This window comes from Enoplosus armatus, chromosome 4, assembly GCF_043641665.1.
Source record: "Enoplosus armatus isolate fEnoArm2 chromosome 4, fEnoArm2.hap1, whole genome shotgun sequence".
Taxonomy (NCBI): Eukaryota; Metazoa; Chordata; class Actinopteri; order Centrarchiformes; family Enoplosidae; genus Enoplosus; species Enoplosus armatus.
The window spans coordinates 6,451,939-6,462,772 of NC_092183.1; the positions used below are offsets into that span (position 1 = coordinate 6,451,939).

The 10,834-nt window shown below is 38.9% G+C and overlaps 2 protein-coding genes across 2 annotated transcripts; one reads left to right on the top strand and one right to left on the bottom strand.

Moving 5' to 3' along the window:
* The first annotated feature begins 1,970 nt into the window (after positions 1 to 1,970).
* coq2 (coenzyme Q2 4-hydroxybenzoate polyprenyltransferase) lies at positions 1,971 to 5,338 on the top strand. Its single transcript, XM_070904175.1, has 7 exons — positions 1,971 to 2,321; positions 2,629 to 2,795; positions 3,018 to 3,139; positions 3,478 to 3,563; positions 3,669 to 3,802; positions 4,444 to 4,632; positions 4,780 to 5,338. Exons 1-7 carry the CDS (start codon positions 1,997 to 1,999, stop codon positions 4,933 to 4,935), a joined length of 1,179 nt encoding a protein of 392 aa, XP_070760276.1. The 5' UTR covers positions 1,971 to 1,996; the 3' UTR covers positions 4,936 to 5,338.
* Positions 5,339 to 6,005: 667 nt separating this feature from the next.
* mboat4 (membrane bound O-acyltransferase domain containing 4) lies at positions 6,006 to 8,911 on the bottom strand. Its single transcript, XM_070903791.1, is given in 5 exon segments — positions 6,006 to 6,948; positions 7,691 to 7,915; positions 8,547 to 8,779; positions 8,782 to 8,880; positions 8,882 to 8,911. Coding segments are annotated over 5 exon segments (1,530 nt in total).
* Positions 8,912 to 10,834: the final 1,923 nt, after the last annotated feature.

Sequence of the window (10,834 nt, forward strand, 5' to 3'; positions counted from 1 at the left end):
TGTTTTACTTATTTATTTGACATTATGACTAGAATACAGAAAATATCAAACCAGGGTACTATTACATATTAATTAAAAACACAAAAAGTATTAAAATAACAAAAATAAATACATTTTATATTGTAATTTACATAAAAGTATGTTATTATTCTTAATATCATGCTAGGTTTTATTAATTTATCATTGGTACATCTCATATTTTAATAAAAAAGTAGGTATGCAGCATTTGTGGAAAAGAAACCCCCACTTGTTTTTTAATTGTGAAATTTGACTGGAAGTACTTAGGTTTAGCTTTGCTAATTTTCTACTGTCGCTTTTTTCAAATATTTTCAAAATCATGTTCATTTGTGGTAGGTCTAATAATGTTTCATATTCTTGGATGCTACACAATATATTTGTATATCTTATACGGATAAAACTGACCTATCAAATAACCTTTTCCCATATTCTGCTATTTTGCGATCGATTACACCACCCCTAGTGAAAAGCATGGGCAACTTTGGTAAAAACGTAAAATTTTATTTATTATTTCATTTCTTTTAAATCCTTGTCAAAAATGACAGAAATTGTCAACGGTCTCCCGAAACACCAGTAGTGCCTTGAAATAGACAGCATAGTTGGTACTGTACTGTTCAATAGCAACAGAATAATTAAAGAAAACTGAATTAAGACATTCATAAATTCGATTTGTTGACAATAAAGTGGCAATATTGGCAAGTAGAGAATTTCCCAAGAAACTGAAGGTGATTTTAGTAATTTAGTGTCAACCCATTTTGAGCATTAAGATAATACAGACACCAAATACTCTATAATACCCTAACCCTCACCCTGTCGCCATCTAGCTTTTATTTTGAAAGTAGAAGGAAGAGCTCTCAAAGGTTGACTTGCAGGATCATGGATGTATTATAAGAGCATCCATGTGCAGAATGAGTGGAATTCAGAATTTGTTTTCTCTCAAATCTCAAATCTTTTGTCGTATATAATATATTTCCATATTTATGGCGCCATTGGTGATGACCTCAGCACTCGTACATGGTCTTGTTCATTCAAACTGTTGCGTCCCTACACAAACCTCAGGGGAATAGTCAAAACATTATTATTATTATTATTATTATTATTATTATTACCTGTTAACCAGCAGTCGGTTGCGTAGTCCAGGGTGTTTCCATGACTGCTTTCTACCCGAGATGATGAAATGTTTGGCCGGGAGGAAACCAACGTTTAAATCCAGTATTTCCAAAGACTGGTCCGGCCACAGACTTACGTACATTGCGTAATTTCCATCAAAGAGGAGAGGAGCGCTGTAAATTTTGTTGATTTCGCCCCGGGCAAAAATAGTATATTTACTACTCATGGATGTTGGCCGTTCAGCTGTCATTGGTTCCGAGCACTGACATTGTTTCCTCCGGAGCACTATATCGGGCGTACCACAACAGGAAAGCGCAACAGCAGTGCAGCAGTGACCTAATAGCCACCTATTTAGTGGCTAGTCTCCTTTAAATTTTCTCTACGGTAAACTACATTGTAAGTTTGTTTCACCGTTACATCACTCTGTATTCTGTTGAAAATTATTTAAAATAGCTAAAATAACTTAAGCTATAGTTAGCAGCAGAGCTGAATAAAATATTATTAGTGTGTGTCGTTTTCAGTATGACTTTATCTTCTTACAAGCTAACTTACTTTTTCCAGCAACAGTTAATATAACCAGACAGACTCTTATAATACTTAACGCTGCAGCTACACGCACATAAACAGCTTTCTGACACATGAACATGTCAGTCTTTGTGCAGCTGATTCACTCGAGCACAAAAGGAATCCCTGTTGCAGCAAATCAGTGCTCCTCTGTGAGAAAGCCATTGACAAACCATTGTGTGTGTGTGTGTGTGTGTGTGTGTGTGTGTGTGTGTGTGTGTCTGTGTTTTTATTTGTGTGTTCAGGGGTGACGTTTTCTGAGGGGGAAAAAACGATAATGTTAACCTGACCTCAGAGAAACACCATGCTCCCAGCCAAGCTCACCTGCCGGTTAACTCTGAATGCCCTGAGGAGGATTCACCATGGAACTTATTACCCCTGTCTTTACTCCCTGTCAAACTGCTTCCTTCACATGGAAGGAGGGAGGACTAGAGATGGTCTCCACTCAGATCCCAGTGTCTTGAGAAGAGTGTTTTACAGTCAGAGTGCGATCCGACCATCACTCAGACTACGAGAAACGCAGCACTATGGTAGAAGATCGTTCAGTTTATCAGCTGCGACAATTGTGAATTCAGCTCCAGCGCCTGTCCGGCCATACCTCCGATTGATGAGGCTGGACAAACCTATTGGTTTGTACATTCATTTGTAATGCAAATCACATGTATCTGTGTATGTTTATACAATCATTTAACAGAGAAAGGGATGCTGTATATGTACATAATATAAATATAATATTATACTAGTTTTAAAAAACAATATTGGGAGTGGTTCAGCATGACTTTCAGTGCCTATGTTTGTGGGAAGCATCTGGGGAATACTGTTTTTTTTTCGGAGTAATTCACACAGTTTCGTAATAACATACTTACAAAAAGTGCTAATGCAGATGTTAATCTCTTGTTCAGTTCGCTTGAGTTAAGATGTGTCTGTATATTGTAGGGACATGGCTGCTGTACTTGCCCTGCACATGGAGCATTGCTCTGGCTTCCGACCCGGGATGCCTCCCACATCTGGGCATGCTCACCCTGTTTGGTACAGGTGCTCTGCTGATGAGAGGAGCGGGCTGCACCATCAATGACATGTGGGATAAAGACTTTGACAAAAAGGTATATGAAACTTGTATATAGCTGTTAGCTCTCATTAGTTGAGAGTAATAGGTGGCTTTTGTCATGCAAATGAAGAGGCTGTTAATGGTATATAGCTGAGCTGTGCCTTGTACTTACCTGCATCACAGTCAATAACACCCTGTACTATATTAAAGCAAGAAGAATTCATTCCAAATATGATTTCTGCACTGACTGATGGAAAGTGATGATGTTTTTGTGCAGGTGTCCAGGACGGCCACTAGACCCATTGCGTCAGGAGAGATTTCTCAGATGCAGGCATTAGTCTTCCTAGGAGGGCAGCTCTCTCTGGCACTTGGGGTTCTCTTGTGTCTCAACTATTACAGGTACCCAGTGATCTTCATGTTATAACCAAGTGTGTACGTCCCCATATGCACATTGACAGACGTTTTGCGTGATGTAATCATTCCTCCCGTTCAAACTGGCCATGAACTGTTATAGATACCCACTTGATTTGTGTCACTCAGACTGATGAAGCCTCATATGTGAATCTATTCTTTAACACTGGATCAAACTGTTCACCTGTTGCCTTTCATAGATGTGTTACTGAAATGTGTTAATGTACAAGAGCAAGGAATATATGTTAGAATGCAGACAAAAAGTTGTTTACATTTTTGATTGCTTGACACAGTTTGACTCACAGTTTTCATAATGCTCTTCACAGCATAGCTTTGGGTGCTGCTTCATTATCTCTGGTCGTCACCTACCCACTGATGAAGAGGATCACTTACTGGCCACAGTTTGTGTTGGGTATGTACTGTGGAAGATTATCCTGTGGTGTTCTACATCTAAAGTTCCTCTTCCCATCAGCAAAGCTAGATTCGGTCTCACATTCCTTCTGTTACATCTGTTTAGGCCTCACTTTCAACTGGGGAGCGCTGCTCGGCTGGTCCGCTGTCAAGGGCTCCTGTGATTGGTCCGTGTGCCTCCCACTATATTTCTCAGGAGTGATGTGGACGCTGATATATGACACAATATATGCGCATCAGGTGAAGTAGGGGGTGCTTATGCTTCCTATGAAGCACTTATTTTATATTTAGTAAAGAACCTTTTTTAAGCCAAAGTTTCACTGTTTTTTAACATGGACCTGAACTGAACTGCTGTTTTCCAGCATTTATGACAGAACATAATCAGAACCAGAACAATTTAGTCAGTGGTGAGTATAGATTAGAGATCCTATTTTATATTCACCAAGTTATCCAGTCATCCATTTTTTTCTTTATGCTCAACCCGCAGCTCCAGCATTCAATCTAGAGTTCATTGCAGTTAATTCATCAATCAATCGTCACACAATCCTCACTCTTATTTTCAACATTTACAGACAGTTTTAGTATTATTATAAACTAGAATATATGGATTTGGATATGTAACAGATGCATACAAAGAGAGAGAGAGAGAGAGAGTAGTCTAACTGTGAATACACCTATAGTTTGGTCTTTAGTTACGACACATTCATTTAATTTCCACTGAAAAAGCCAAATACCATCAGATGCTGTCATACTAGTTATACTACTAATTAGCACTCACTGTCAGTCACTCTGGAATTGAACACAAGCTTAATGCCTCATGTTTTAAAGTAGGATGATACTGATTGAGACTCGGCTCTCGCTGCTCTTTCTTTGATAACTAGGATAAAGAAGACGACGTCAAAGTAGGAGTCAAATCTACTGCACTGAGGTTCCAGGAACTAACCAAACCTTGGCTGAGTGGCTTCACCGTGGCCATGATGTCCGGACTGGTTGCAGCTGGGATCAATGCAGAACAGACTCTCCCTTACTATGCTGTCCTGTCCACAGTGGCCATTCACCTAACGCATCAGGTGAGGAACGTGGTGTTGTACAGTGTAGTTTAAATGCTCTGCTACTGAATTCAGTTAATACCATCAGTATCAGGTCTTCTTATCCTGACCAAATATATGTCTCAAACATGGGTTTTAAAATGTGATATTTACTCTCCTCTCTTTTAGATTTACACATTGGACATTAACAAACCAGAAGACTGCTGGAAGAAATTTGTCTCAAACAGAAACCTTGGACTGTTGTTATTTTTAGGCATTGTTGCCGGCAATTTGTGGAAAGACAGAGAAGAGACTTTGCTCCAAAATGAGGACGCGTTCAGATAAGTGAGATAATCAGTACGAATGTGATTTTATTACATTTACAGTACATCACATACTACAACATCTTTTGGGATTTTCACTCACAAACAGAGATGAAAAAAGATGTACTATAAGCAGATTTTATATTTGTTAATTTAATAATTCACTTTCAGCTGGATATCATTGAGATTAAATTAATAAATAAGATACCTCCTGGTTCATACAAATATAATTCATGTCTATGTTCAAGTGCTATCTCTAGTGGCTACACACAATAAACAAGCATAATTGGGGAAATTGTAACATGTTGTTATTGTTGCTAAATACATCTCCAAGCTGCAGTAAGTATTTTTTACCACTAGGGAGCAGAACAATCCCAAAACTGACCACCATAAGAGGTTTTACTGGTCTTTAAGTTTTATTTTTGTCCACCAACTATTGAAATAAATATCTGGGTCTTAACTTTCACTGGTTTACTCTAGTTGTCTGTGGTCTCATGTGAGGCAGGTAGCGAACACTCGCCGTGTCTGAACTTGTTTGCTGGAAACCATTGCTGATTATTTTATATGAGCAATTTCGTGAGAGTAGTCACACTCAGCCCTACAGTATGTGTGCAGGTTGCACAACCAAAACAATGTGAAGAAATCGGCTAAAAGCTTGCACCATGAGATGTCCTCTCACATGACATGGTGGCATTTATTTCAATGTCAATATCACAAATGTCACTTAATGCTGGTTTAAATTATAAAAACGATCTCAGGTTTATGCAGCAGAGAACAACCCTGCCCCAGTTTTTGAATATTGTTGCTTTTGCCCCTGAGGTCCAGTTCATTTAGCATTAGTGGTGGCCTAAACATAGAAGTGAAGTATGAATTCCAGTTACAACCTCTTCTACCATTACTCAAGAAAATGGATTTCCCAATTCAACAAAGCAGCACTAACAGGACAAACGACAACAACAAAGACGAGAAATACAAAAATACAATAGAGTAATATAAAGTCCAGTCATATATTTTAATGACAGAACAAGCCTGTCATATTGGAGTGGACCCTTTATATCACAAATACGTAGGAATGGGAGTGTGTTCACATGACTACATTAGAAACAAGATCAAGAGCAGGATTATGTTAAAAAGTGGAAACAGACCTATGTATGTTTTAGACAAAAGTCTCAAACCAGACACGTTTCTTAATTCAACTGCTGTAACAATACAAGCAGCGATCATTTGAGTGTTTATCCAGCTTAAACAAGTGTATATTTTCCTCCATGTTGATGAAAGTTTTGGGCACAAGTGTCTGTGTATATGATAATCTGCTTTCACCGTTGCTGCCCAGGTCAAAAATCCCACAAAGTGACCTAAATGCAAACCATGCCACCACAGTGAAAAACCAAAAGTTGTGAACAGTGGGAAACGCTTGCTCCTGATATAAACCAGTCTACGCAGCCACGAGGCTGTTGTGGCATTCCATCGACGGGCAAACTCTGACATGCGGCTCGACGCCTCGACAGTCCAGAAATCTCCATCGGATAGTCTGCTCCAGTCTGGGGACTCTCCTGATGAATTTTCCCAAAAGCCAAACCCAGCTGCATTATTGAGGCATTCACTGATCCTCCAGTGAGAATAATATTGGACCCTAAAAACCACCGCCAGACCCCAGACCCACAGGATGCCATAGAAAATGATAGAGTTGGAGGGATCGCAGGTGTTATGTTTCAGAAGACAGACAAGACAACACCTTACCCACTCCAGCAATAACACCTGCATCAGCTTTAGGAAGACCACACTTAGTGGATTAGGTGGAGGGTTGAGGCTGATTCCCTCCACAAGGGACATGAATCGGCTGTATGAGCACAAAGGGCCGCCGAGCAGTGTGGTGAAATTGAGGATGTAGCTGATAAGAGGGAGAAGCATCACACAAGCCTTCCTCTTGGATGAAGCATTCAATGTTAGCATAACTCGTTTCTCCTGGAGGTCCATGGACACTGAGGTGATTCTCTGAGTGAGCAGCATCAGAGAAGAAACTGCCAAAAACAACCTGAAAGTGAAAGAGGTGTTAATTTGATTGCAATCTCACTTTAAGGTCCATTTAGTAGCTGTTCTAGGGCTGAGGCAACATGTGTGAGAAGTCCCTGAGGAAAGCTTGAACATCTACAGTTCTGTGGAAATTGAGCAAACTCACTCTGCTGACGAGGACAGTGTGATGTGGTCGAAAGCTCCAGGACAGCCGGAGGTGGAAAACAAATGCATTTGCAGCAGATGTTTTAGCACTTGATTATATACACATAAATGGTTATTTTTGGTATGCAGTGGGCTTTAAATAGCCAATAATGTTGTTTGTATTTATTTATGTTTAATTTTCTTCATTCATGTAATTAATGTTTAGATTAAAAAATGGAAATAAAAATGGGATGAGAAATTATATTAAAACATTTTTTAAAGGCTGAATAATTTATGCTCTCGTGAGTATTTACAGCAGCTGGACGTTCTTTGTAAAAAAGGAAAATATCACAGAGTGCAACAATGTGATGATTCTTTAACAGTGGAGCTCTATGACGCAGAGGAAGAAGTCATATCAGGTGATACTTGTTAGGAGGAACAGTTCATTGTGGGTTTTGGTATTTTCATGGGATTTGTTGACAGTAAGAAAAGTATAGAATATCACCAGACTTAGACAAATTATTACCCAGACAGCTAAGTTGATTATTCATAACTGATATTGGATCCTCTAGCATGAAGGTGTCTGCTTACATACCGATGACTTGAATTAAGATTAGTACCTGATGCTGACGGGCTCATGCAGGTAGTGTTCCCTGTACTGTATAAGCAGGTGCCAGAAGGTTTGCCACAACATCTGGATACCAAACACCCAGGCGTGGATACATCTGGAGTCCACAGAGCACACGAGCACAATAAAGACGAAGGTGGAGGTGAACAGAAGCACGCTGTAGATGCCCATTGTGACAACTGCCAGGACACATCCTCCAACAGACACAAACAAGTACCTGTAGAGAGAGATTCATGGAGCCAGGTCAGCAACTGTTTTGATTGGCGATTAAACATTTAAGGAAAAGTGCCTGCTTTTCTCCGTTTTATATAATGGCAAACTGAATATCTTCGAGTTTTGGACTGTTGGCTGAACAAAACAAGACATTTGCTGACGTCAAGAAGGGCTCTGACATTTTACAGACCAAATGATTAATCAGGGAAATAGTCTGCAGATTAATTGATAATGAAAATAATTTAAAAACAACAAATATCTACCAAATTGTTTTTACAGACAAGTTCAGAATACAGTCTGATAAAATACTAATCAATATATATAAAATAAAGTAAATAACTGTAAAAGACTGTCTGCAGTATTGTATCCCCTGTTAAAATACTGTGGATGTGCTATTGCCTTATGTTTCAGTTGGACTGATTATTTGATAAAAGCACACATTTACAAATCAAACTCCATGAAACTACTAAAATTTAAATCCAAATAGATATTAAATCTGTTTCCTGATATCAAAATATGACTAATTTCATTAGTATTAACCCTCCAGAGTAAAACTAATAACTTATTCGACACATCGCTTTTAAAATGTAGTTTTGTATATAATAAAATCTATCAATCGATTTGTAATTACATACCTGTAGGTCAAGGACAGATATCCCCATTTAGCAAGAAAATAAAACAAAAATGCAAATGGAAGTGAAAAACATTGGTGCATTAAAAACTGATGCTGTTCCCAGAACCAGATCATCAAACCCATATCTGAGTCTCTGAATCACAGACAGAAGAACAAAGCCTCCGATAGCAGGCGTCTGGTGCCAATTGTCCTCTTAAAGAGGCGTAATACTCATTTTACCTGGAACGACTCTCTTTGCCTTTCCACCTGTGGCTCTCATTAAAGTAATTCCCTTTGTTTACCATCACCGCACAGTGCTGATAATAGCCATTCCCTTTGTTTCACACCATCAGCTCTGTGGGATACAGAAGCTTTTTGTTTGTCCATATTTCAGCAACTGTAGCAACCAAAAGAAGATGTTTTCAACTTTCAAATTTTTGTTTCCCCAAATCAAACAGACAAGTCTGTTTTCACTCTGTTTTTCTAGAGTGTGTTTGGTTACGCTTTCTCACAAACTGTCCCACCTCCATCTTAATCTGTATTATAGGCCTGGATGACCAGCTCAAGAGGGATTTACTGTATGTGAGAAACGATCAAATGAACGAATGAACATCAAACTCTTGACATTTGTTCTAAAATGAACAGTTTCAAGTCTTCAAATAGTGTCAGGCCTTATTTCAGTGATGCATCAGTGTTTGTGTTTGAGAAGAACTATGAAAATGAAGAGCAAAGGTACTTCTAATCAGATGTTTACCCATAAACACCATTTTACAGTGTTCATGTCACTTACGTGCCAATTTAAAGCTACTTTTGGCACCACGGGAGACGCTGTAAACCTTTGTGTCCTCACTCAAGTAGTTGCTTTGAATCTGCTCCGCAGTCTTGCTTATTTGTGGCAACTTTCTCTAAAAGTCTGCTGACTGATTATTCATTATTAAACATTTTTTCAGTATTAAAATGCCTGCAGCTAAATGATGTTTCTGCTCTACTCTGCACAAGAGATGTCTGACTTCACTTGAACCTACCTTGAAAAAAGTAGAACATTTAGGAGGCGTTTTCATACTAACCTGAATAAATTATGCACAAAAGGGTGCTTTTATTTTGGGCTGCCCTCGCTAAAAGGAAATGTCAAAGGTAAGGTCTGACCTGTTAGGCACCAAAAGGCACGGAGCTTTAACAACCTGTGAACACATTCAGTTTTTAACCAAAATACAAAAGTACTAATGTGTTTTTGTAGCATTTTGGGAAACATCCAAAAAAGAAAGCGAAAATCAAAAAGCTCTTGAAATGTGTTACACGTGTGTGGAGTTAAAAATGTATTAGAAATATAATTCCTACTCAAATGTGTCTGATGTTCTCCAAGTATAAACATGTTTTGTTCCTGTCCCAAATTCGTAATGTCTGACTCATGCTGCAACGCAATAAATGCCAACTGCAAATCATGACAGCCAGAACAAACTCCCACAGAGAAAATACAATTTACTGGCACATGTTTTTTTCTATTGGTAGATACACTGTTGAGCTAGAAATTCTGGGCTCTTCGGGATCATTTGGGGCACTGAAATCTTTTTTTTAAGGATGTCTGGCCAACTTGGCCAGGTGTCTTTTCATCCACGTATACTGAAAGAGTTATTGCAGACAACATCTGAACTAAACAGAATAAATGCATCTTTTTATTTGGCCATATCTGCTAGAGACGCTAACGAGTGACTGGATCCCAACGTGTCCATCCTAAATGCACCTTAAACCTGCTTAATCCTGTCTTCACAGCTTCCTACTTGCAATAACATCCCCCAAGATGCATTTGAAGAGCTGAATGTGAACATGTTTTGTGGGTGGATTTATCTTTTAATCAGAGTCCAATCTCTGAGGTTTCTTCTCACAGACTTGCAGACTTTGATATATAACCGATAACTGATAAGTCTACATGGGGCTGGTCTCCTTTTAAAGCAGCAGTTGCTTGAGGGCTTTCTGGAGGAGGTTTTTGACACCTATGAAGCAATAAGCCTTTACTCATAAAGGACTGAGATAAAGGATGGAAGGAAGAGGTGAAAACTGCATGACTCACCAGCAAATACTCTGTGCAGTTTGTCCTTATATGACATTATTACGACCTCAAGGTATGTTTTCATCTCGTACATTACTGTTTTGTTTGTAAATATGAATGAACAACCACATATGTCACTTTATTTGGCCATTGGGTGAATGCCACTGTCACACATTATCACTGTTAGAAAAAGCTGTGAGGGCTCAATGTTCAGGGTGGACTTTGAAATATCTCTGGAGTGATACCTCTCTGTCCCCCCCCCT